Source organism: Paralichthys olivaceus, chromosome 9 (genome assembly GCF_024713975.1).
Source record: "Paralichthys olivaceus isolate ysfri-2021 chromosome 9, ASM2471397v2, whole genome shotgun sequence".
NCBI classification, from domain to species: Eukaryota; Metazoa; Chordata; class Actinopteri; order Pleuronectiformes; family Paralichthyidae; genus Paralichthys; species Paralichthys olivaceus.
Window position 1 is genome coordinate 11,649,273 of NC_091101.1, and position 27,446 is coordinate 11,676,718.

A 27,446-nucleotide genomic window follows, 5' to 3' on the forward strand; every position below is an offset into this window, starting at 1 on the left:
CGAGGCTCAGCACGGCGGGAGATCAAGCTCACCTCCATTCACCCCGGTGATCTACGATCTCAACCTGAAACGTTTATAGGAAAGAAAACATGGGAAACAACCAGTCGTCAAACCTGTTCCTGCCCGTAGACCTGTGCAGTTTACCTGTGGCCAGCAAAGACAAGAAACCTGAGGGTGAGTCTGTCCCACCTGCTCCTGTCTGCGTGTCTTCACTTGGTGGGAAACTTACAGCCGGTAAAACACAATCTAAATCAGAGGAGTAATAGGCAGGTACAGGGTTGAAGTACCAGAGGGTTGTTTGAAACGTCACAGCAAAACCTGTGTTGTACTGCATATATTAGATACATATTATTAGTATTAATAATCGGTTGCTCTGACCTCACTATAAGTGCATCGTTGTGGTATTGCTGTAACTTTAGCCCATAAACAGTGTTATTATATTCCATTTTTATTATACTTTACTGTGCTATCTTGGTTAAAAAATAACTTTTATGCATGTTTACATCATTACATCATGTTTACATCATGTAAGCAGTGCAAAAAGGCAAGACAATGAGGACTTGTCACTTTTGACGTCTTCTTTAAAGGTACAGTGTGTAAGATTTAGGTGACAGGGATCTATTGGCAAAAATCCTGTGGAATAATCCTCATGATGTTTTCACTAGTTTGTTTCATCTAAATTATATGGACTGTAGTTTTCTTTACCCCAGAAAAGGCTCTTTATATTCAGATACTTTTTATTTACATGTTAGGCGTCCATGTTTTTTACATTAGTCCAGACTGGACAAACTAAACACCTTTTGAATTTTTATGACAATTAAAGGCTGCCACAGGTTCTTTTTCATGTTTGGAAGGGAAGGGTGAGGTGAGGGGTGTTCAGCTGCAACATGCAACTTCAACACTAGATATCACAAAATTCTACACACTGTACTTTTAAGGTACAAGTTCAAATTCATTGTATTATATTCCTTCTGCACATTACATTCCACTGCTGCAGTTTTGCTCAGAATAAATGCTAATATTGATATAAAAAGTGCAATGATATCAAAGTACCAGTAATATGAGATACGTGAGCACAGTGAGAAGAATAAACAGAATCACCATTGCTATCACACGTGTACAAATGTACGATAACTAATAACTTCACTTCAGTCAGACAACTCACGTTCAACTGTTTATTGCAGCATTAGAACATAGTTTGTGTTTGGCTTCTAGGCTCTGACTCAATCCCTCCCTGGATATGATTACACAGATATGATGGGAGTGACGAGCAAATACTTGTAACCCCCCCCCAAAGGCTACAGGTGGTTGCTGGGGTGGTGGAGGGGCTGAAGCGACTGGTAGCGATACTGCAGCAGCAGTACGAGCGAAGGGCTTGATGGGAAATTTCAATCTGCTTAAATAGGCTGCCTAATAATGTGGGTGTGTATAATAGATGATTGTGGAGAATGAGGTATGTCACATGATGTATGTCACATGATTGGAGCAGCGCAGTTCAAGTTGGCTGCCTGAACTAGCTCGCAGGGTTCTCTCCATTTGTTGAGAGTTTTATTCTCTATTATTTGTTGTTTTAGACAAGAGAGGAAATGCCTGTTGCTCAGTCACTGCTGCACTGGGCCCTGTGTGGCTGGGAGAGGTTCACAGAGGCCTTGTGGTGATGTCATAGCTTTCCCAGGCTCCTGTGGGGTGATGGGAAAAAAGAAAAAGACAAAATGAGTGTGAGAATAGAAGAAAAGGAAGCCACAGTGGATAAGAACCAATGTAAAAAAAACAAAAGGACGAACCCCTACTATCTATTTATCCATGCAGCTATATAACGATATTCCTGGTTTATTATTATTCATTTTCTGAAAAAAACACAATCCACCGATTTAGAAATCAATATAGAAATTGTTGGAATGTGGTTAAAAAAAAGTTTTCTAGTTTTCAGATAATATAAACTTCTTTTGGTTTAATGTTGCCATATTTTTAGTGTATCCACGTATGATAACACCATATATTTATAAATAATATATATTCAACTCCAAACTAAACCACATATTGAATCTGATATGGATATAATAAGGATTCAGGGTCTTGCACAATGACATTTCAAATAATAATAATTTTCACTTAATCTTTTAAACATATGACGATTGACCCACTGGAACTCCTTCTTTTCATACATTTTCCTAAGCACTAGGTGGCGCTACTATGTAACCTTGACATCCACAGTGGGGGGAGGGCCAGTAGAGAGCTCAGCACTGGCTGATCTGACTTTGGCAAGTGAAGGGATGAGTTCACTGGATCATTGTAGCCAAGCTAAGCTCTTCCATCATTTGTTCTCCCTGGCTGTATTAGGTCATAAACCAGTAACACTGTTTCTATTTAAACATCCATTGTCCCTAATGTTAACTTGTGCTCTGTGAAGCAACAGTGTATGTTTTCCTCTGCGGTTCAGTGGAAGTGGTCGCTTACGTCTTGTTGCCTGAAGCAACAGGTGTGGTTGTGTAATGGTCGTCCAAGGTCTGCTCCTATTTTTGAAGCTGCTGCAGGGCCTGTCTTTGAAGAGGGCCGCTGCTTAATATATATATGTTGGAGCTCTATATCAGCGCTGTCTGGCACTCGCTCGCTCAACCGTGATGTCAGCAGAAGACCTGATGAGAGTCGTGGGTGATTGGAGGAGTCATAGAGAAAACCAGAGGCTAGAGTTTCAAGTCGGGCTCGATCTGTAACACAAGGTCCATCGTCACCCATCTGTTGTTTTCACATCTTAGTTTGTGTCATGTTGCATTGACTACCTGCAACGTGCTTCTGATTGGAAAGTGAAATAACAATGTGTCCTGTATATGTGTGTGTGTATGAGAGAGAGAGAGAGAGAGAGAGAGAGAGAGAGAGAGAGAGAGAGAGAGAGAGAGAGAGAGAATATACGACCTTGGCCACTTCTCCTACACGTCATGATGGAACTCTTGGGTGGCATAAGGGGAGGCAGTTAAACATTCAGCACCATCTTAATTATTCAACACTGCTTGACTGCGTGCAAGTATGTGCGTGCGAGTGTGTGTTTTTGTGTGTCTGTGACAGTGTGAAAGAGAAAGAAAATGAGACTCATAATTATTTTATTAGTAATGTTCCCTGAATATATTATCACCTATGAATTATATTTACTGACGGGGAGGTCTGTAAGTGTCAGAGCAGATGATCTTCAGTTTTAAGGCTGAATCATGTTTTATGAACGGATCATGACAGTTGTGTTCAGCCTTTGTTCTTATTGAGGACGAAGAGGTTGAATAATATTATTGATGATTTATCAATGGAAGGGTACTCAGTTGAGCTCATACGTCTGCCAACGCTCAACAATCTACACATTATTGTTTAGTACAGAGACTGAATATAAAGATGGACGACATGACGGCTCTCCAAAAGTGAAGCCAAAGCATCGCTACCTGGTGTCTGCCTGCAGTTTAGGTTATAAGTGCTCTCTCCTCCATGTTAGTGGATGGGACGTGGACCAAATTAAAAAGTCATTACAATAAATTTCTCTCAATGATCCACACCAATATTTTCTTGCCTCATCAGCTTGGCTTCACTATTGGGCAGCTGTAAACTAACCAAGCATGTGTAGGATTGTAGTTTTTGCACAACACTGCTAACAAGCAGTTGTTGAAGCAGTGCTAGTGGTAGTAGTATTTGGTATTATGGTGATCTCTCTAAAGACACTTAATCCTTAAAACCAATGCCTCAAACACAGAGATTTTCAGTTTTTACAATGATAAAAAAAAAAGAAAAGCAGCACACACCCACAGAAGCTGGAATCAGCAGATGTTTTGATGTTTTGCTTGATAATCAATTTGAAAGATGAATCAATTATCAAAGTTACATCAATTAATGATTTAATTGCATCACCCCTATTTCATATCTTTTAGTCACGATAAACCAGCCCTGTTTTCAGTATGACTGATGATGCCGCGCATAAAAATTACTCTCCCTCTTCCATTAACTGTGGCGAATAGAGTCACTCCTCCCAGCCCCTTCTGAGCTGTGTGTGCTGACCGCAGATCTTCCTTATCACAATCTCAGCTTCCTGCTCTGAAGTTATAGTTCAATTATGTTTCCTGGTCCTTTCACTCCTGTCTTTTCACCTTGCTTCCAAACAGGGGAGAGAGTTTGGCTGTTCCTGGAACTGCAAGCCGGACGTTGCCCATAAAACCTTGGCCTAATGTGTGGAAGCACCTGATAAGGGTATTAAAGTGGCAGAATTACAATCGCTGACAAAGACCTGTATGTGAGAGCCAGATTCACTGTCCTAATGTGTGTTTGTCAGAGTCTGGTGCTCAGTTTCATAATATCCCACTGATTCAGACAGAAGCTGAACTGGAAGTGATAATGGACGGGCTCTTTTTTTGTGCTTCTTGCTGCTAACAGTCCTCTGACATATTAGATACACTTTAAGAAAGGAAGTTCTCATATTTACAAGTTCCAAAAATAGCCCCGTCACGCAGCACTGTCGGTATATCAGTGTCCTGTCCGAAGCGGGGGGCCCCAGCAGAAGTTTCCCACACGTGTCACAGGCCAATGTCATGACAAGAGAACGAAAGAGAGAGAGCGGGAGGGGAAGGGGGCCAGGGGATGGGAAGAAGGGAAGATTAGCGCTAAGAAGAGGGGGGAAAAATAATGAGTAAGATAAACACAAGCCTACAGAGTTGTGTTTGAAGGAGACAGGCGCTAAGGCAAAAGGGACTGGATGGTGGTTGACCTGATGGCAGTAGAGGGACGTGGAGAACAGGAAAAGGGGCACAGATGGGCGGAAGCACTCAGCAGTGTAGAAGTGCTAAAGGTGAACGAAGTGTCTGTGAGAGTGACCCCGATGTTTCCCTCTTTCAAATCAAATGCAAAGCGTTATGTAACTAGAAGGGGGGAATGTTTATGGTGCCAGCGGCTTCTGATGAAGGGGGACACACACAGATTCCAGGACTGTAATTCCTACCTGTTGCTCTGTTTGGTTGTTTACCTGTTTCAACACATTGGCTGCATACTGTACATTGTAATGTCCCAAAGTGTCCCGGGCATGAGATCAGCTTACAGAGTTCCCATGGGCTCATGTCCTTCCATGACAGTTTGTGTTTGATGTCTGGTATGCGCTTCGTCTATGAAGTGAGTTTCCAGATAGTGAGTAGTGTGCAATCCAAGTTGGCTTGATTTCGATGGTGCTGGAGCGAACGGTTGTATTTGCTTATTGGCAACCACTCCTCATGTATGGCCTTAGAATAATGTAAAGCACCAACACATTATGCAAAAATGTGGTTAATTACCAAGACCCAGTCTGCTTCTCTGAATGTTTCTTATTCAAACAGTTTACTTGAATGTCAATCAACCATCTCACATTGCTATTAAAAGAACACAGATGGAGTAATTCTCAATTTTTTTTAATTTTCAGTCCCTTTGATTCGACTTAAGGCAATACAGGGTGAGGTTTATTTTGGTTTTGGACTTTATATCTGGGTCGGCCAAAACAAGCTGATCTGAATCATAGCAAAACAGAGGGCGCCTGGCTCTCTGCCCCTGATCTGTCTCTATTGCTGCAAGTCAGTCATGAAGAAGAAGAAGCTGTTTTTCCATGTGCATTGTGTATTTTCCTGAGTCATTGTCTGGGGATGTGAAGATAAGATGGGAACACTGCTAATTCTCTGCTTCTGCTTCCTCGATCCTCTAAGTGAACAGCAGTGACAGTGATGGATGTAAGATCAAGAAGTAAAGACATGAAGCCTCTTTATTCGAACTGGATCCTTTAGAAAGAGAGGTGCATATGAATTTGTTCCATTTGCAAATGACTGAGGTATGACAGACTCTCCACACACTGTCCGAATTTGCAACAGTGATTAGCGATCCAGAAGTAATACCCAGAAGAAGAAGGAATCCTAGATGTGCTCAGTTAAGGGCATCTGTCCATAACAGCAGAGGAGTCGGTACGCATCTCAGCTTCAACTTTCTCCATAGGAACCAGGGATGGATGGCAGCTGTTTCCCTGGAGACCTGGACTAACAATACCCGCTCTCTAATTACCTACGCCCACCCAAGTCAGCAGTGAGGCAGGGAGCGTGCCTCACCTCGAGACCCTTGGCACAGAAACTGCGAGTGATTCTTTGACTTCATGTCGCAACTTTGCCTCTGAAATAATCAGTGTAAGAAAAGATGTGTAAAGGCAAAAGGGCAGCAGCCGAGGACATGAACACTGGAGAGGAAACGAGACAATGCTGGCATGACTGTAGAGCTAAGATGACAGGTAAAAAGTTTATTCACTGAAGATAGAACTGACTCCTCTTTAGGCATGATAGATTTTGGCCTAGCAACAAAGCCTAGCAGCCACTGAACATGTAAGGGACAGTTAGAAATGGTCTGATACCATTTTTCCTTTCCTGATACCAATACCTGAATTTATGTATCGGTCTGATAACAGTGCATTTAAAAAAAATAACTGCTGTATGCTACTAACCCTGTATGTAAGTGATGATTGCTATCATTGTTGTATGTTGTATATTGTATGGCCTGGCAGAGGTTACACACTTGAAAACAAATTCATATGGTACATGACATGTAACAATTTTACTTGTTGGACTTTCTAGCATGAAATTCTACAGAACACTGACATTTTAGCTATCTTTAAAGCTACACTACCGGACTCAGTACCACAGTACAGCCCAACTGCTCTTTAGGAGTGACAAAGAAGTGATTTTCTGAAAAAGAAAGTTCAATAGATGAAATAAATATACAGTAAAGACATGGTATCGAATCTACAAATATAATTTTTGCACTGGCCCAACCCAGTTATTCGTTGATATTGGAGGCACTGGTAGCGGTATTGGAGCATCTCTGGTGTGGCAGTATATCAGTGGCTATCGTGGTCACCACACAGGACGTGATTGTTGGTATGCTACATGGAGCGACCACGGTTATTTAGGTCGAAGCAAAAAGAGCTGCAGGCGTTGAAATTGCCCTTGTCACAAACAGGAACAGCTTGTTACTACCAGGCCTGCTGGTGCACTGCTGCAAGGGGCTTAAATGTCTTTTATGATAGTTGACATGAGTGACTTGTCCACCCACAGCTCTGGAAGGGGAGGTTCTGCTTAAGTCCCCCAGAGTGTCAATTATGTGTCCTTGATGCAAAGTCCAGTGGTGAAGGAAAATTAGCCTTGGTTTTATTTTGCTCGATTTCATTTGCTTTTGATATGAGGATCTGTTTTTGGAGGCGAGCCATGGTTACAATGCAGAACCTGTGACGATATCATGTAAATAATAACGATTTATCATCAGCCATAACATGAAACCAAAGGGAGTTACTTTGTTTTGATTACAGTTCATTCTCAGACGCCAATAAATTCCACACTGGCAACAGCAACAGAGTGCTTCTATGACCTTTGACACTCCAGTCTGATTTTTCTGCCTTCTATGGGAAATTCGGAGCGGAACAAACTGTGTCTCACAGAATCTCTAGAGAGGAACAGAGAAGGGGCAACTGGTAGAAAACCCTCACATCCAGCTCAAGACTGTGTCACCGTCCCAACTGCGGAGGAATAAGTGGAAAGAGAGTCTAGTTGGACGGAAATATGTTATGTATGCTGTACCTGGACCTCTCTGCTATTCCTATATGCCCTTTCCTCTGGGCCTGAAAGAAACACTAACAATAACACACTAATGGTCAGTATATAAAATGACAGCTGCTGGCTGTTCTGCTCTTAAACTTCTGGCACATCGTGCAAACAAGTGGAATCTTTTCTCAAACTGAGATTTTGTCCCGGCCTGTTGTTGAAAGGGGGCTTAGAGTTCTTTTAGCGTACCGAGGGACTGCACAGGGTAATAATAGCTAAGGCATTTTGTGTCATAACCCGAAAGCTCTCAGTGGGTCGTTGAGCCCTTCGCGGTTTTACATCACCAGGGGTGCTGCTGCTTGGTGAACATTTTGTTACTTCGAGCAACATGTCAGAAATGTTCAATTGTTTCTGAAACACACTTCATCTGCACTTCCCGATAGCCATCAATATATAAAGTCTTCTGAAAAAACAAAAGCCGGTATCTCTGGCCCCACGCAGGAATGTATTCAACAACCAGTCATTCCATTCAGTCTGAATGATTGGCACTGTGCTGGAGTCGTCAGCCGGAGAGACGTACACCACTGAAGCAGACACGAAGAAGTTAGAAGTGAGCTTCTAACAGTTGTCAGACGGTGCATGTTCATGTGTTTTGGGGGTGCAGCTTTTACAAGAGGGGTGGGATGTATTGTTGCATATTTTCAGTGTATCCTGCTCTTGCTATCTTTTCTAGGAATTCCAATCCTAGCTTTAATATTTGATTTGGGTAACAAGAGTGAAATCCTTCATGTTTTCAGCTGTTGTTGTTTCTTGTAGTTATTCCATGAAGTTAACTGAGGAAATACTTGAGAAAAAATAATTGCATATGTTGGTTGAGTGTTTATTGCCTCTTAATTGCGTCTGTGTGCAGTTAGAAAAAACACTTTTCACCCTCGCATTATAAAACACTTAACAAAACAAGAGTGAAAACTCCAGTTCTACTTGTCTGGAACATTAACTTTGATAAACTGTGTCTGTAGAGAGAAATTATTTTACATGATGAAAACATGAATGGGCAATAACATGAAGAAATTGATTAATTGGTGAAATGGCTCCTGCTGAAAAGCCCCAAACTGGGCTACTCAGCGGTTCCTCAAAACCGCTCGCGTTGCTCTAATGAGATTTTGGATTCTTTTCTTCCTGAATATTTGAGAGTGAAGCCATTTAGAGGTTAGCATTTGGGAGCTCAGAGGCAAATTCTGACAAGCCTTAAATTGCTTGGGAAGCGATTTCCTTTAGAACTGTGTCATAAATTCTAATGATGTTAACAGGCTTAATTGGGATCTTCTTAACTATAGGTTTGTTGTTTAATGTATACCGCAAGAATTCACTGCCCCCCCACCCCACCATATGCCTGACAGGGTTAATATGACTCCGGCACAACTGCAGTGATGCAAAGAAACGCTGCGGGTCAACAACATCCACCCCATCGTCATAATATTATACCACAAAAACACACACATTTATGCCATTATACACGCACCTACATAACTTTTATTTTTCATCAGCTATTGAAGAATGATTGAAAACATATAGCATTACCGTGAACATTTTAGTGGTCGACCAGAATGTCTATTTCTGGAGTGTGCCTGACAAGCGGCGTTGAGGAAGTCCAACGCTGATTGTGTGGAGTAACGTTAAAAGATGACAAAGACCTTGACACGGACACCGGTCGAGACTTTCCTGTCCCTCTTTGCCCAGAAACTGGACACCAAAGCTGTGATTAGTCCTCTGACAACTGCATGACTCCATGAATTTTTCCACCACATCAAACTATCAACCCATCAACTACTGTTGAGTCACTGTTATGAAAAGACATTAAAGAACCGAATTCTTGCATGTTTTTTCGTCTGAATTGCGGATATGAAGTCATTGCTGCATCTCATAAAACTAAAGAACGATTTTGAGTCATTACAGGTCGTGCATTAGAGAAAACCTTTATTTAGCCTCAGTCTTGAGATGCACTTGTGTCCGAAGCCACGTTGCAGAAGGCTTGAAGAACTTGGCTGTGTTGTTCTGGGCTGAGAGTATTTCCTGCATCTCCTTCGGTGGTGCATCCGCTCCTCATCTCAGAGAACACAAAGACAATAGAACAGATGGAGGAAGAACACTGTCCGTGCATCTGGTTTAATGCATTGAAAGGCCATTTTTAGCACTCTCCCACTGACAGAGGGGCCTAAAACAACATTTTAGAGGAGCCGGGCCACTGTTCAACTCTGGTAAACTGAAACTATGCAACATTTATCTATTGACAATTTGCTTTACATTAAATTGTTAAACATGTTAAAACATATTTTCTATGTGCCATAAAGCTGCAACGTCCAGCTGGGGAGTTTTGTCTCATGTCGTAAACCGTGGTGGCTCAAAACAAATTAGCATGTGTCGTATAGTCGCTCGCCACAACTTGCTCTACATGCACGAAAGCTCTTTCTCTGCCAAACAAACAACTTAGGCTACATCCATATTACTAGGTTTGAGTCTGGAAACAGCATTTTTAAACTAAAATCTTCTCTGTCCAGTGGAGTGAGTGTTTTGGCTCCATCTCAGTTTAAGTCCCTGTACATACTAACACGTCTGAAAACGCACATACCTGACCACTCATATACACTGGGCATATGTGTGCCTGCGTAAACAGGAAGGGCCATGTAGGGCTGAAAGTAGTTGTAGTTTATCATACATGTTGTGTTCTGGTAACCGAGGCCAATGCTGGTTGTTTTCTTTTGAAAGACGGTCCTGCGATAGGAGCCTGACGATTGTCTACATCATATTTTCCAAACATCTAGACTCTAAGTGTCTAAAACTAGTAGTTTTAGAGACGCTAGTGAATCCGTAGCAGAGTTTATGTGTTTTTAAATGAAAATATAGTTTCGTAGATGTGGCCATTTACTTACTTTTGTCTGGAACAATCAGCTTCAGGCCTCCAGCAGATGGAAATGAGCTATTTCCATAAGAACTGAGCAAAGCCCAAACACCATGGGATAAAGTCAAAGTCAACCTTGATTTTAGAATTGCAATTAAGATGTTTAAGATTCACTGAGAAAAGACTGGATAAAGTGACGTTATTAGAAGTTCACGTTATGGTGAAATGACTTGAACTTGCCTAGTGGCTGCTTGAGGCTATATGTGAATTTTAAACCGATTGAAAAGTGGTGGGAGGCTCTGAGAAGCTGTTTGCAAGAGGATTATTTGTCTAAAATTAGCAGCTTTCTACTCATTGTGTTGTTGGTGCAAAATGAGGAATAAGTAATTAATTTTAAGTATCAACAATGTTCGTTAAAGTGGTGTCTGAAAACATCCCAAGGCCCTCAGAAAAACTCAAATTAATTGAGTAGAGAACATGAATAAAAAGTTAGAAAACACTGATTGTTTATTTTCTGCAGTGCTGTGTAGAGTTCGTACCAGCGGCAGCGCTTCCTTTTCCCAATTTACACCGTTTGCCAGTGATTCACTCCGCAGCTGTGTTTTTAATTTACTGAAATCTGAAATTGCAGAAGTGAAACCGAGCATGCATGCATTTTGTCTGCTAAAGACTGCCACAGCATTCAGTCTCATGATCTAAGGATTCTGGAAATTAGAACAGTCTGTGAGGGCACTGAGCACATGGCAAGAACTCCCTCTAAAATGGCTGCAATTAAAGGCAAATGTTGTGCCGTTGCTTTGATTTAAACATAAAAAAAAAAGAAAGACAGTTTTTGGTTCAATTGTGTTTCGTCCTATGCGTGAGGGACTTCTTTTACTGATACAATGGCAACAGCCGAACTCTTAGTGCATTTTTTGAAAAGCAGGTGCTTGACTCTGACGGCCCGTTAAGAGTCGACCTAATGAAAAGACAGGAGCGCACATTGGAAACAGATGTGAATGCACTGTAGTAGAAAACAGCACTTGAACAGAGAGAGGTGACCAGGAAAACATTGTTGTATGAATGTGGCTCATTGTGCTGGCCCATGTGCGTTTGATGGAGATGGTTGTGTTCACATCGAAGGTGGGTATGACTCACTTCATCCATTAGATCAGTGGGGTTTGGACAGGAGCCCTCCCCTGATACTGAGACCACCGCACACAAACCCTCCCAAACGGCCATCTGCTCAGCATTTCTCCTCTGCCTTTGAGTCTTTAAAGGGAATTAAAATACTGCAAATGTAACACTTTGCTCTCCAAGGAGCAGTCACTGCGCTGCTCTGCGTGGCAGCAGTCACACTGCTGCGGGCCAACTTTCCTGGAGCAAACGAGGCAAAGTCTGCCCTCTTTCTCTGGAAATAACTTGGGTTTGCCGTGGAGGCCCTTTGAGATCGCTGCATCACAGATGCTTGCAGAAGACCGTATACATTATGGTTCATGTTCGCATTCCTGTTTGCATCCAATTAAATGAAAATAGATGCAGCTTTTGTACAGTGTTGCACTCTATGCCCCTCAACTAGTTTTTGTGTGTGTAAATCACAACCCTGGACCGATCGCTATTCACACATCCCACTGACTAATCACAACAAAAATCTCAAGCACTTGCCAGACTGTGTGGCCACCTACTGCAGTAGTAGTGAAGAATGTACACTGAAGTTTTGCCAAGTTGTGTCCTCATTCTGTTTGTAAATGAGTAGTCAGAGCAACTCCCTCAGTCGGTCTCCACAACAGCTTCAAGAGGCGACTTGCTGTCAGAGCCATCACACTCACGCTGGATATCTGTGTTAACAGCGTCCAGAGGTCAGGGCTGAGGGCAATGCCGAGTTGTACTTTAGGTTTTTGGCTGAGTATGATGACGACCGCTGACACGCTGTCTAAACTAATGTACCATTCCCCTGTCCACAGACAAGTTGAGTGTGGTCAGTGAGGCCTTACTGCATATCAGATGCTGCTTTCACACATGAACTGATGTCCTGATATTTCCTGAAATTATCCAGGGCGGTATATAAGAACGCACATGTCCCAGTCAGAGGCTCCTGACATCGGACATGGAACTTTGCCTGCCAGCCCCCTAGTAATACAGCAGGATTGACACGTAGAAGATGCTGACAAAGATGTTCACTTGGAAAGACCACTAGATTCAAGAGCTTTTGGACCAATGCTGGTGTCAATGTGCCACCCTTCATCTGAATGGTCCCAAAGGGCAAATGCAGAAAAATGTCTCAACCTAATGTTCTGGACATTTTCCAGAGTTCATGTCTGAAAACGGTTAAAGAGGCATGAAAAAGCTATATCACAAAGACGCTCTGCAGTTCATCTTTAAGTGCTATAGTATGTTACATAGCGTCGACCACATATGGCTGTAATCTTAAATAAACAGTTTGACATTGCAGGCTTATTCATTTTTTTGCCCAAGGCTAGATAAGAAAACCGATAACTGTAAATATTTGAAGCTACAGTCAGCAGCTGGTTAGCTTAGCTTACAGTAAAGACTGGAAACAGCCAGCTTGTTTGTTTCATCCATATGAAAAACAGTGTAAGAAAGATTTGTTGTGTTTTTGTTAACGGTGCTGTGCTGGATTATTTCTTGGCCGAGGGCTGTGATTCTCTGGAGTCTTGTTGGAACCCAAAGGAAAACTTCAACTTCTTGTTTTCAAATTTCAGATGTTGAAGGAAATATTACGTGTTAATTACCTTAGCACACATTCGAGACAGTCTTCATTGCAAACCTAAACTTTATGCAGCTCCATTGATGATCTCATCTCACAATCCAAAAACGCCAAACTATTCCTTGGACATCTCTCTGTGTTGTTGAATATTTCTGCAGACAGCGTCTTGGTGGAAATAATCCTGAAACTACAGTTCCGTGCCTACGGAATAAAATCAGCCGAGTGATCATTATTCTGTCATCAGCGCACCATAGTCTGTGCTCAGGCAGTAATGCAAGCATCAGGGGAAGCAACACTTGTTACTGCAGCTCGGCTGTGTTTACAGGGAAGGCTTGATTGCAGACTCCATCGCAACCTCATATTCACTTCCTGTGTTAATCCCCTTTGCCATGGCAGCTCTTTCTTTCTGAGGCAACGGTGAGGGCGTGGGGGGAATTTCACTTCTGCCTTCTCCTCACCCCAAACACCATTCAGCCGGGGCTCACATAAGGAGCCACCATATCCTGCAAAAACAAACAGCGTTGAGGAGGTAGAAACAAATGCTTTTGTCTCTGGGTTATATTTAGTCCCAGCTCGCCTTCACCCAAACGCCAATTCTCACGAGACTGACTTGCCCTGAAACTGCATTGGAACGAAGCAGATCATATATGACCTTGTTGGCGGCTGCAGTAGCCCAGGAGCACTTTTCCTGTGTGTGATATGGATCATAGCAGTGTAGTAAAGCTGCATGCACGAGCCGGGGAAATGATCCTCCAGCTCTGTCATATGTTTTCCAGTTAGTCACAGTCCAAGCAGCAAGGAAGAATAACTCACACATCCACATTTTCATGCTTTTCCAGGTCTCTGCACGCAGCCTTTGAGCAGAATGTTGGACACACAGCTGATAATGAACGCTCCAGGCTAGTGTTGCAAGATGTACAATAATTATCAGATTTGTATGATAATTTTGCCCTCTGTATGATGTATGATCAGTAATGGCAAAATGTCCATGATGTACAACGATTTGAACTTTTTGTGCCACTTGTTATTATTAGTTGTAATCTGGATAGCAAAATATGGCTCACGTCTGTATTTACGCATCTCTTCTCACGTGACGTCTTTCCAGCCAATCATACTTGTGATGATGAGCGTGACTCATGAGCACGACGACAGTGTATGCTTAATCACATGAAACTTTTCATGCGACAGGACCGTTTTGCACCACATTTCTCGCAGCAGTGTTTCAAAACAACTTCATTTCTGAATCTGCTTTACGACACAGCTTTGAAACATCTGTATAAAACTTCCCATCCCTACTCTGGTCACGTATACTATGATTTCCCTCAAAATACGATCATTATAAGCTTCTGCTACGATACTTCTACATTTCCCATCTGGCAACGCTGCTCCAGGCCCTGTCTAATTCTCCACTATGGGAGATCCGCTGTACGGGCACTCCCTTCTCTAATGGTCTGAGTCCTCCAAGCCTTGCAGGCCATGGCTCCTCAGAGAGCGCTGTGGTCCAGAAGACAGGAAACAGCTTGAGAGAAGCCCAGCAGTCAAGGCTACGGGAGGGCAGACGATAGGGTGGGGTGAAAAAAAAGAGGGGATTTCCTCACAACGTTCTTGTACTTTTATCAAATGTGTAAATACGTGATTTATCTAAAGACGATCACCTCCCTGTATGTGATGGCTCTGTATTCCAGTATGGATCTGTCCTTGAAAAAAAACTGTCCACATGGAGGAATCAATATTCATGGGAAGTCTCTTATCTCTGGGTATCAGGTCAGTTTTTAAATCAATCAAAGAGGAAAAGATCTGTTGGGGGGGGGGTTGCTGAAATCATTATTGTGTTATCAAAGTTTTGCACCAAGCTCTCTTGCAAGACCCCCCCTCTATATGCAAATGGTACTGACAGACTTCCTTTATGAGCACAAGCTGGATGTTTTTGTCCCCGGCTGCAAACTGATCACAGGCTCTGAGTGAATTATTAAAAGAATTATTCAGAGGCTGTGTGATGCTTTTGAAGGAGGTAGTTGGTGGTGGAAGTGGAGGGGGGATCTCTGCTCACTGTGTCTTTAAAGTCGTGCAGAGGGGAGCCTGTGATACTGAAAAGAAAGGAGGGGGCTGCTGCCAGTGCGCCAGTCGGAGGTGTCCGCCTGTCGCAGCGGCTCGAGGGGGTTGACATTAAGGAGACGGACGGAGAGGAGCGCGTCCAATGCTTCGGCGCGGAGATACGGCACAACCCGCTGGTCCTCACACCGAACCGGATCCAGGCAAACACACACACCAGACCCGAGTCTACACGGATGGACAGAGGGACACCGCAATCCGAATTAACTTGTCAGCCGGTGCGAGGGATTTCTGGACACAATGGGGAACGCGACACCCAAACCCCTGATAGGTGAGACCTGTTATTGCTGTGGGTGCACGCACACGCATGCACGAGTGTGGATAACGCGTGTTCCTCCATATACTTCGCTCTGCGCACAGGCGCGCTTTCCCATCACGGGAGAGCCGAGCGTGATTCTCAGGGAGCGAGTCCGAACATAGAAAGCGCTCCCTGAGAATCTCACTTCTTACCTGTCACTTATACAAACCTAAATCAATCACGCAACTTTATAGTAAATAGAAAAAATATATTGATGATCAGCTGAAAGATTCGTCAATAAATGTTTCTAAGAATCAATTGGATCAATCCTCACTAAACAGCCCTTAATCCGAATATTATCCAGCAGAGACACTTGTAAAGTCCACTGCATCTAATGTCCGTTTTCCAAGCGACTTCATTTCATCACCTCAGTTTCTGTTCTGTCTTTTTCTGTGTCGCTACTGTGCTGCACTCTGCTGCCTCTTTGTTTTCCTGTTTTTTATAACGTGCCCTCATAACTCCGGCTTTAATTTGACACAGAAATACATCTTATGAGTTTTTTTGTCATATTTGATGTTGTTCATTTCACAGATGGATAGGGGACTTAATTGATCCCGATGGGAAAACCACACATGACTCACAAAACAAAAGAAACACGAGGACATATGAGAAAATAGTATAATACAAATATAAAATACTAAAATCTCTATTAAAACTGAACTTACACTAAAAAATGTGATCTATATTGCATGATGATATTCTGTAGTTATCTGCGGCATCAAGGCTTCTTTATGTAAATCACAACTCAGAGTGAGAATTACTCCTGCATGGGACTCAATTGTCGCCCCCAGTTTTTGCATGAAGCCGTATAAGAGCTCTATGAAAACACTTTCCCATTCCACCTAAAGCACATTACTTGACAATCAGCTCCCTCTTATCACTCTGATTTAATGTCTGTCACACTCCCACGCCCCCAACAGACCCAATCTGCAACTCAATGATGTGGTTGCTGCCACCGGAGCCAGCTGACACAGGGTTTGGACCGAGAACAGTTAGTCACAGAGGAGCAGAAGCAGCCCGGCTCCTATTACTCGCCCGGCATGGTTTCGATTAACATGGGCTTAAATGAGTATCTGTGTTTTATGGTTCTCTAGAAGAGATGGGCACAGTAAAGTGTGTTTTTATGGGTTAAAGCTGGACGCCAATGTGCCATGAAGAAGTCATTACACCAGGTTTCAAGTGATGTCACTGAGACATTCTTACCATGAGACTCATGTTTGCAACTCGCAAACAAAGATGTGACTAAACAGACCCTGAAATTTCCTTAAGAACCATCGATGTCCTCGGCAGTGAATGACTTACAGCATGATGTGATGAACACATGCAGCCTAGAGATACGAGGGAAGAAAAAGCCTGATCATCTTGTGGTCAAAGATCTGTGCGAGGAATGCACAAAATCAGTTTTACATCTCAAGAAGCTGCTCCTTGGCACAGTGTTGTGTCTTGTGCAGTCTTATGATTGCACGTATTTGTTATTTTCCCTTCATTAGCAGCACAACAGGGAGACACCATCCCCATTACCCAACTGTTTCTTTCCTAAAATGATTGAAACACATGAGCTCCAGCAGAAATACAGTGTAAATGTGCATATTTGCTTTTTGACAGGATCAGCCTCCAGGCTCCAGCTAAACTTTGCTCGTAACCACATATCCGATCAACTGACTGGACCATTCGTTGCGTTTTTGCTGTTCTCATGATTCTGGTGGTCCTGAATATCCAGGGACCATCTGGTGTCACTGACATTACCCCCGCTGTTGACTTAGCCCCAGTTTGTACGTCTTATTTGACTCACGGACCTAAGCATCCCACTTTTACCATCTGGTATTTCTCGATTCTTATGGAAGAAGCCACATTTCCATGTATCCCTTTTCTGTTTATGCAACACTAGAAGATAATAAAAGCTTTTTTTATTTGAAAATAGAACAGAAAGTTACATAAATATAGAAAGATTTAGAGATGTAGAGTTTTTTTTTCCAATACAAAGACTTCAGTGTTCACCAAAATGCTTCGAGTGCATCGTTACAGTCTGACAAAAATATTCAGAAAACATTTGCACAACAGATTTTTTTTTAACATTTTGAAACCTGTGTGTTTAGATTTATATTTATTTCCGAGCTGTAGTCTTCTTCTTCTTCTTCTTCTCGGCTACTTCATCTTCCCCGGCTTTGTTGGTGCACTGCTACGTTTACTTGGCACATTACTGCCACCTGTAGATCACACTAGTGAAACAGTGTGAAAACTTTGTCTGAATGTGTGTCGCGCCTACCACGTGCACAAGGCTAGTGAAGTGGCGGCCCATTCATAAAACGCTGCTCCGCCGTGCTACCAGACGTTCTCTATGTCTAAGTCTCTATGGCGACGGACAGAAAAATCTTTGAGGATTCTTGAAAATATCCTCAAAACAGCTGTGAGTTTTTATTCCAACGACAAACTGCAGTATTTTCCAAGGATCGATTTTATTTTTCAGCCAATCTGAAACTCGGACGTAACAGTGATATGCGGTGGGCCCAAACTGGGGCGAACATTGGCTAAGCTGTGAGTTGTCCCTCGCTTCCTGAACTATTGTGCTATGCCTTTCAACTAATAACGGCAATTGTCTTTATCGGTCATCACTGTTGGTCCTTTGACTGCGGATTCAAACTACATCACTGTCACAGGTGAGCCTAAAACCTGTGGACTTAGCCTCCTCCCCACACTTTAAGGGATATTCTACTCCCTCAATAGCTAAGTTCTCTGAGCAGAAAGGAGAAGGGAGCGCCCGCTCATCGTTTGAAATGTTACAGATGTTCCTGCTCCTGCTTACAGTTTAGAATATAATCAGTGATAATGTCTCATTTAGGAAATGTACTGTGGACAATTTCACTGAGTTATTGTATTTACGGCAGCTCTCAGTGAATTTTAAATAGAAACGTAATCAACCCCTGAGGAGAGGAGAAACGTGGCCGCCAGTTTTATACCGTAAACACCCATCTGCAACCTTAACTTCATTTAATATTCAACCCCAACAAGTCTGATTTAAGTTGCTTTGTCTCATTTGATTTCTGATCCTTGCTAATTCGTTTTGTGATGCTCATCAGGGAATTCTTTTGCCTCAGTAGGAAATTAACTCCTGTGAAGACCAAAAGATAAGGCTCTTTTTTTATTTGGGCATCTCTTAGCTGACGAGGGCACTGTGTGTTTCATTCTCCACTTCTGAAGATAACTGTGGACGGATGAAAAGGGCCATTCAGGGTTTGTTTATGCTGTAGGCCAAGGGTGTGTGTAGCCCATAAATAAGACGAAGGCCTATCGCGTCTGTTCTCCACTTCCTGTTGATATTTGGTGTGTGTTATGTTTTCTCTCCCCTGTGATACTACTAATATAAGCTTTGCTCAAATCTGATTTTACATAAGACAAACATCTCTTTTTTTAGATGTCCCCGCCTGGACTTACCTCGCTTCATTTCCGTGATTTAAACGTTTCGTAAGGTTGTGGTAAGGGGACTGATTTGGGACAGTTTGCTTTTTCATACGGTAAATCCTAAAAGGGACTATTTAATGTGCTTTTTGGGAGGAACAGAGAGGTTCATAGTGTCAGTGTGGGAAAGGAAGTGTGTGAGACTGTGGTCTCCTTTACATAACTGGCCTCTGCCCTCTAAACCAACTGCCATGGGCCACTTGCAAGCGAGTCATTGTGTGTGTGGGTATGTGTGTGTGTGTGGGTGGATGTGTTTGCCTCTTTTTTTTGCTATCACTAATAGCATTACTATTTTGACCTTGGCTGATGACTCACACAGTGTTGGAAAGTGAAACAACTAAATAAAGTCGTTTGACACAATGGTTACCGTAAGAAGCTTTCAAAATCAGGACATTGTAAAAGATTATACAACATTCATACTTACAAACAGCAGTGTGTATTCAGGCTGACATTTCAGATTTCTATGACTTAATAATAGATCCAGCAAAACAGTTATTTTTGCCTCTAAACCTCTCACATGTTTTCATTTCGGTAAAAGGTTCAGATGATCCAATATCTTGTCCAAAATCAGAGATGAAGATGATAACAGTCTGAAAACTGAAAACATGTTTTTTTTTCTCTTTTTGCCCATTAATCATCTGATGATCCCTCAGATTTATCTGGTGTGTCTGTTATTAAAAGCTACTTTAAAAGTTTGAAAGTAGCTGGTATTATCTAACGATGGTGTAATGTACATAACAATTACCAAATCAGTACTTTTACTATAATATTTTTGCAACTTTTTATTGTGGATGTTTTTTCAGTAAATAGGATTACACATGGATGAGTTTAACTTGTATTGGATTGTTTTTTTTCATTGGTGCATTGGTACTTTTATTCAAGTAATGGATTTGAACGCTTCCTCCACCTCTCACGAAAGCAGCCCTGCTCTTCACGTTGGCCTCTTATTTACTTGATTGAAGCACTGATGGTTTTCTCTTCTCTCTGTGTATCTCTCCGTTTGCACCCACAGATGCGACTCTGCAACCCCGCCCGGTGGCCAGCAGGCCGTACTACACCTTGCCCAACACTGGTGTGGAGAGGAGAACGTCCGCTCCTCCGGTCAGCATCAATGTGGAGTCGCCCCGGTTTCACCCCCACGCCAAAGGCAAGAACATCCGGCTGGACGGGCAGCTCCGCAGAGCCACTCGCAAAAACAGCTTCTGTAATGGCATCACGTTCAGCCATCGACCTGTGCACCTCTATGAGAAGGTTTGTTTCGTCCCTCTATTTGTTTTTAAGGTGCTTTTATAATAGAATAGAAGTGTATTAATATAATTGACCTCCATTCAGGTGCGTCTTCGTCTGAGCGGTGTGCACACGGGCTGGAGCGGAGCTCTACGCTTCGGGTTCACCAGTCTGGACCCCAGAGAACTGGTCGCCACTGACATCCCCAAGTACGCTTGCCCAGACCTGGTGACCCGGCCCGGCTACTGGGCCAAAGCTCTGCCAGAGAGACTGGCCTTGAAGGACAACGTTCTGGCATTCTGGACCGATCGCCATGGAAGAGTTTTCTACAGCATCAATGAAGGAGAGCCCATCCTCTTCCACTGCGGGCTCAGCATTGGCTGTCCTCTCTGGGCCATCATAGATATCTACGGCATCACTCAGGAGGTCACGCTGCTCGGTAAGATCATGTTTACTCACTCTACGGAAACTATAAAAAAACTTTTGACATGACTGCGGCTGAGTAGATGAATAGAAAAGGGAAGTGAGAGGGAGAAGTTTCACAACTGACTGCTTCTTTACACAATACATCAATAATAATCACAAGTATATAATTATGGATTCAATGTGATCTGTATTTTGATCGAGAGCACTGTCACCTCACAGCAAAAATCCCAGTTCGTGCGTACTGTACTATTGTCCTCCACACACACTGTTTACCTGTGTGCAACCAAACCCTGCTCAAACATGTTAGGTCACACTAGAAAAAGGAAACCAGAAGGTGTCTGGCTACATATTGTCTCTCGCCTACAGATTCTTTATATTTACTTACATAATTTGTCAATAGAGATTAGCATGTCTACCTGTGTCTGCGTGGAGTTTCTCTGGGTATGGTTACTTCCCATAATACCCATGCCTATAGGGTTTATTGGGTTAGATTGATTGGAGACTCTAATTTCGACTTTAGGTGTTTCTTAGTCTTTGAGTGACAGCCCTGCGATACCCTGCCAGCCTGTCCAGCACGGACAGTCTCTCGTCCACTGTCAGACCTTCAAAAGGATACACGGTATAGATGATGGATAGCAATGAAAGCTATTTTTCTAGTGTAAACACATTTGCAGCAAATTTAAGCATCTTGCTGAGGGTTGTGAGAGCAGCTGTGCCTCAAAGCTCTAAGGTCAATATAGAAGAAGTCTCTAAGTTAGATCTGAGTTAGTCGAGAAAACCAGACCCGTACAGACCATGCAGCAGATCTCATCCAGCAAGTTCACCCTCCGTGCTTCTCTTTGTAAAACTCTCTCACCATCACTTTCCCGCGCTTTGTCGCACTCTCCCTCTGCGCCTCCCTTCCCCTCCACCCCTCTCTTTCCCCGCGGTTCCCTCTCGTACACACGGGGTGTGTTTATGTTCAGTCGGTCAGGAGATATGACCATGTTTGGTCAAGACGGCAGATCCCAGAGCTTTGGTGGCGACGGCAGTAGTGGTGGTGGGGTGGGGGCTACTAGCCCTTGATTTGTTTATATCACAGAGAAATTCAGGCCTATAACCCGCTTTACAAATGTGTCTGTGTATGAGTTTGGAGAGGTCATGTCAGGGAAGAAGGGAGGAGAAGTAAGGTGGTAAATTTTGAATGTCAAATAAAAATTTTTTTGTTCTCTAAACCTCCACAACAAACATCACAATTAGATCAACATACAAACAACTTTTTTCTTTGTCCTCTGTGAGAATAAACCAAATATCTCTGGTCAAAACAGTTGAATAATCAATTACTTGAGAAAAGAATCTCGCTTGTGACAGATCATATGATGTGTTGTCCAAGTCACGTACTTTGTCGATCTTCTCCGCCACAGAAAGCACGTTTGCTGAGAGCGTGGGCTCCAGCTGCCTGAGTGCGGCCCGCCTGAGCGCCTATCTGCCCCAGAGTAACCACGACTCGGCCAATTACAGCAACAATCAGCTGGAAAACAACCAGACCGCTGCTGCCAAGATGGCCAACCTCCAGCTCAATAACTACACTCAGCTCATCCCCTGCTGCTCATCCACCTCCTCCTCCACGCCGTCCTCATCTGCCTCCACTGGATTCAGCGTCCCGCGGGTGGTCAGGGGCCTCCCGTCCCCGCTGGACAATGACTTACACTTTCACCCCGTCCGCGGCTCAGACGTTATACTCTCTGCCGACCGCTCGGCTGCCTGCATTCACTTTCTGGACAGCAGTCGGACTCTGGTGTTCAGCGACCGGCCGCTGCACGTGGGTGAAACCTTGTATGTGGAGGTAGGCCACTTGGGCCTGCCCTACTTTGGGGCGCTGTTGTTTGGTTTAACGTCCTGCGACCCAGCGAGTCTGCACGCCGGAGACCTGCCGGCGGACCCCGAGGTTCTGCTGGACCGTAAAGAGTATTGGGTGGTGCACCGGGACTTTCCCATGCCTTGCTCTGGAGATGTGCTCAGCTTCAGCCTTCTGCCCAACGGAGAAGTGCACCACGGCGTGAACGGAGTGGGACGGGGCAGGCTGCTGTGTGTGGACTCCTCTCAGGTCCTGTGGGCCTTCTTCACTCTGCACGGCGCTGTCAACAGACTCAGGATACTTGGTAAGATGAGCATGTTGGCTAAATAATGTACACATCAGGGTGATATCAAAAACCACAACTGAACATTTATTTATTCTTTTGACCAAAAAATCTTAAAACAACTATTCCTTTATTTCTATTTGTGTAATAATTATAATTAGATTGGATAGTTTTTTTCAGTTGCATTGTGGGTAATGCAGACACCAGGTTTTGACAAAGAAAAAGATTTGTACAATTCTAAATAAAATGTTGAAAGCTTTAAAGCTAACATCATAAATGCTAATAAAAGACACACATTCATTCTACTCTGGAATCTCCAGCAATTTACTTTTTCCCAGACTGAAGGAATGCAGCTGGGTAGTTTTGGTCTGCGTGTGTCTGTTCAGCTTTGAGCTGTGACCTATCTGTGCTACTCCCACTACTCCCACATAAACTCCTAGCAGCTCACATCCCATTCTCACTGCTCTCTGATCCAACAACATCATCTTCAAACAGAGACGGCGAAAAAGAAAATCATAAATATGCAGATCTAATCAGCGTCAACGGCTTGAACTCTACGGGGTTACATTCTTATCAAGGACACATTGTGTTGAAATGACGACAGTTAATCAAACACACTGTCTGGATGCCACCTTGACGTGTGGGGTTTGTTGACGTGTATTCATGTTTGTGCCACAGGAACTCTGCAGTCCAGTCCTCCCTCCACGTCCCCCAGCACTTCTCAGAGCAGCAGTCCAGATGACAGTGACTCAGACCTGGCGTTCAGCGTCAACAGATCCTCCTCGGCCTCTGAATCCTCTCTGGGTACGTTCCTGAATGTTGACAACATGCTCACTGCTTCAGTTTTTATAGAAACACACACGAGGTCACAGCAGGGAGGCTCTCATTAGGAAGAGCTGGTCATTCTGGTCATGGGAAACAGCAGATATCTTTAATCATGTCGGATTTTGATTGAATTCATAGAGCTGTGATGATTACACAATGAATGAACACAATGAAAATGTGAACCAATTTATAAACAGCCTTTTTGTTTCTTCGAGAAGCAAAACAAAGATTCTCTTGTATCTGCTTCTTAAATGTGGAAATTCACTGCTTTAGTAAATTGAACAGTAGCAATGAATAGTCAATTAATTGCTTGGTCATTTAACAGAAAATTTGAGTGTTATTTGATTGTCAATGTGTCCTTTTATTTGCTTCTTAAAGAAACAAAACTAAAAAGTGATCATTTGCTTTTTAAAATCGTACATCGGTTGGTTGCACAAGATGTGATGACACACATTGGGTTCTAGAAACTTGTGACTGGCATAGTCGACATTGATCAATTATAACTGCGACTGAGAAAAATCTTCCAATTAAGTGATTGGAGTCACTAGTTGTAGCCCCAGTACATACTTCTTTTGTTAAGTCCATAAAAATTCAAGATTTAAAAAAGATATACATACATAAATCACACTCCAGTAAATCACAGAAGATAGAGAATAAGAAATAATGTATGTAAAAACAACTGTATATCTGAACCTGTCACATCACTCATACCAGCTGTATACAGGACTTATCTGTGCACATATTTCTGCGCCTCCTGCATTTTAACATCCACATTTCTTTTTCTCTGTCCTCCTCCAGTCACCGCTCCAAGTTCCCCTCTCAGCCCTCCCGTCTCCCCAAGTTTCACTGCCTCAGATCTGCCCTCTGCTGGGAAAAATGGCGAGTGCACCATCTGCTTCGACCAGGAGGTGGACACCGTCATCTACACCTGCGGACACATGTGTCTGTGCAACGACTGCGGGCTGAAGCTGAAGAGACAGATCAATGCTTGCTGCCCAATTTGCAGGAGGCCCATCAAAGATGTAATCAAGACTTATCGGCCGTGATGGGCCAGATGTTCAGACAGAGGTGCTCTGACGTCTGTCGCTGGACGCCACCTGTTTCTCCTTCTCAGGCTTTGATGGACACAGAACTGAACCGGCGTTTAGCCACATCAGGACCTAACTGTGCCTACATATCCATTTAGTCTGTATGGGTCAATCATATCTGGAGGTAGAGCAGGATCTTCATAACACAGAACTGTGACAAAGCTCATCATGACACATAGACTGCACATGAGCTTCTATATTTTGGCTAAAGATTAAAAGATGAACCATGTGCTCCTCCTTTGTATTTTCCATGTCTTTGCTGAGCTGTGAACATTTTTCTCCTAACCCCACATCGCCCTAGATATATGTGTGCTTCAGCAGAGTATGCGGACCGTAGTCTACGAATTCTAGTGCCTTAGATTTTGTCACATTGTGTGTCCGAGTAATCATGCTAACTACCGTAGCCATATTTCAGTGTACAGTAGTGAGAGCGTGTGGTGGGAGAGGCGAACAGATACAGACTTTATGCAATAAAGGGCGTAATAGTAAGTGGAAGGATGCAGCTGAATGTGTTTGGAAAGAATAAAATGGAGAATCTGTTTTTTGCACCTTGAGAGATTAATAAATGTGGAATATGTGTGATTTTAAAAATGTGTCAATACTTGAATAATTATAAGACTGATACAACCCTCAACTCTGAACGTTACATACAAGCTTTATTTAGCTATAATAATAATATTAACAACACTGTAAATAATACTTATAATACTACCATTACTACTACTACTACTACTACTTATAATAATAAAGTAATAAAATAGATGACGTGACTGCTACCTGAAAGTAAAGCCAAAGAGTCTCAGTCGCCATCTGGTGGCTGGCTGCAGTACATGTCGTAAACTATTTTTTTTCAAATGTTGAATATCATAGAAAACAGTGAATAATATCATTGATACAGCTTAATTGAGGGTTCTACATCCGTTCAGACAAAACCAGGACAGACAGTGTATCCTGCGCTTTTTCCAATTTTGTTTTGATGCAACTTTATACTATATATATTCATTAACACTGATTCTGCATTGGCTTTGCAACCGGCAGCAGCCTTTATTACGGCATGTAACTCAAAGATCCATTTCTCTTCAGTCTCTTTTCTTTCATTTCGGCAGCATCTCCATACAGGGTCGTAAATAACAGTTCCCTGTCTGCTCTTAGGATATCTCTTAAGGCACTGATGAGGCAGATAGTCATAACAAACAGCCCGAGAAACTCAGTGTAGACACCTCAGCTGTAAGGTAAAGGTTTGTCACAAGTTGAATTTAATCACACGGACACAGGGCAAAAGGAAAATTCACAGTTGACATTGTGACATTTACCTTGAAATAACGAAGCAACCTGAGAGCCGTAACAACGTCAAGGCCCGACAGTCCCTTCATGAAACCATATTTAGATTCAGGATTTTTATTTGGATCTGCACCAAGTTTCCACACACTCATAAATATCATTCCTATAAATGTGCCTCATCAAGATCCATGAATTTTTATTGTTATTATTAAAATTCCTGAATCCGCCCCTTGAAATGGATCTGCACCTTCCACTAAGTTTCGTGTAAATCTGTCCAGTAGTTTTCAGGAGGTGGCTTGTAACTGTAGATATGTAGAATTTAAAAAGTTGTACCACTCTGAATTTGTTTTGGTTTTGTAAACGGCACAGCAGAAATCCCACATTTTATGGACAAAGTAAACTTCAAATTAGAAAAAATCCTCATATAGTGAAATGAGCCAAACACTCCTTATATCTTTAAGGAGCTTCAATTTAGGTAATTTAGGATCCAATAAACAGCTTTGAAGAAAACTCATACGGTCGTCAAGCGATTAAAAACACAAGGTTTCTCCATCACAATCACATTTTATTTAACCCGGGAACCATTGGCTTTTATTTTCTCCCTGCAGAGACAAACTCATGATACTGCAATAAAGAGGCATCAGGCTCAGTAAAGTGAAGCCTCTGTTAGAGGAGATTCAATTTCCTCTTCCATCAAGACAGAGATTTCTTTCTCCTCTTTCTGCAGAATAAAAGAGATTGAAGTTTATTGTAACACATGCTGACATGAGCTGCTGAGACATGTCAGACCACAAAAGAAAGTGTGGTTAGATTTTTAAAAATGTGTAATGTGCTTTGACTAGACTTTGCTGCAGGCGTCTTCATGCTTGATGGTGCTGGTTAAATAGGTGCAGCCATCTCACACACACACACACACACACACACACACACACACACACACACACACACACAAACACACACAGAAATAAATGTGTCATACTTGTTGGACAATAAAGATATTTGATAAAAAAGCCTGTTTTATTTATCTACTCAGTTCTGTTACATCACAAATGTCATACATGTAATGACAGAGTACAGCAGAGTAGATCAAGACCCAAACCAAACGGAGCTTGCTGTCTGTTCTCTGTGTCTGGAATAAGTCTCTCTAATACCAGGAATCTCTGTCCATTCCTTTGTCCGCCCATCCGTCTGTCTGTCTTCATTTCATCGGATTCACATTTTGCACGTGTATTGTGAAGTGCCCAATGAAATGAATTTTTAAATTTGATGTAATTTTGATACATGATACGTTCAATATTAATTAACTTAGACAAGTGACCAGTGCTCTGTGGCAGCAGCTGTGATTCGTCAAAGCAACTGAACATGTTATTGTTCACGACAGTAGCATGTTCACCACAACAGCGTCTTCAGGAAAGTTAATTCTCCAGTTCAGGGTTCTGCAT

General features: G+C 42.7%; 1 protein-coding gene across 2 annotated transcripts; it reads left to right on the forward strand.

The window, feature by feature from the left end:
- neurl1b (neuralized E3 ubiquitin protein ligase 1B) lies at positions 1-25,314 on the forward strand. Of its 2 annotated transcripts, none has more exons than XM_020084786.2 (6): positions 1-174; positions 20,050-20,288; positions 20,370-20,703; positions 22,094-22,831; positions 23,489-23,614; positions 24,434-25,314. In XM_020084786.2, the coding sequence occupies exons 1-6, from the start codon at positions 90-92 to the stop codon at positions 24,679-24,681; spliced, it is 1,770 nt and encodes a 589-aa protein (XP_019940345.1). In that variant the 5' UTR covers positions 1-89; the 3' UTR covers positions 24,682-25,314. The 2 variants fall into 2 exon arrangements, with proteins under 2 accessions (XP_019940345.1, XP_019940353.1); XM_020084794.2 differs by lacking the exon at positions 1-174 and adding an exon at positions 14,987-15,554.
- The last annotated feature ends 2,132 nt before the right edge of the window (positions 25,315-27,446 follow it).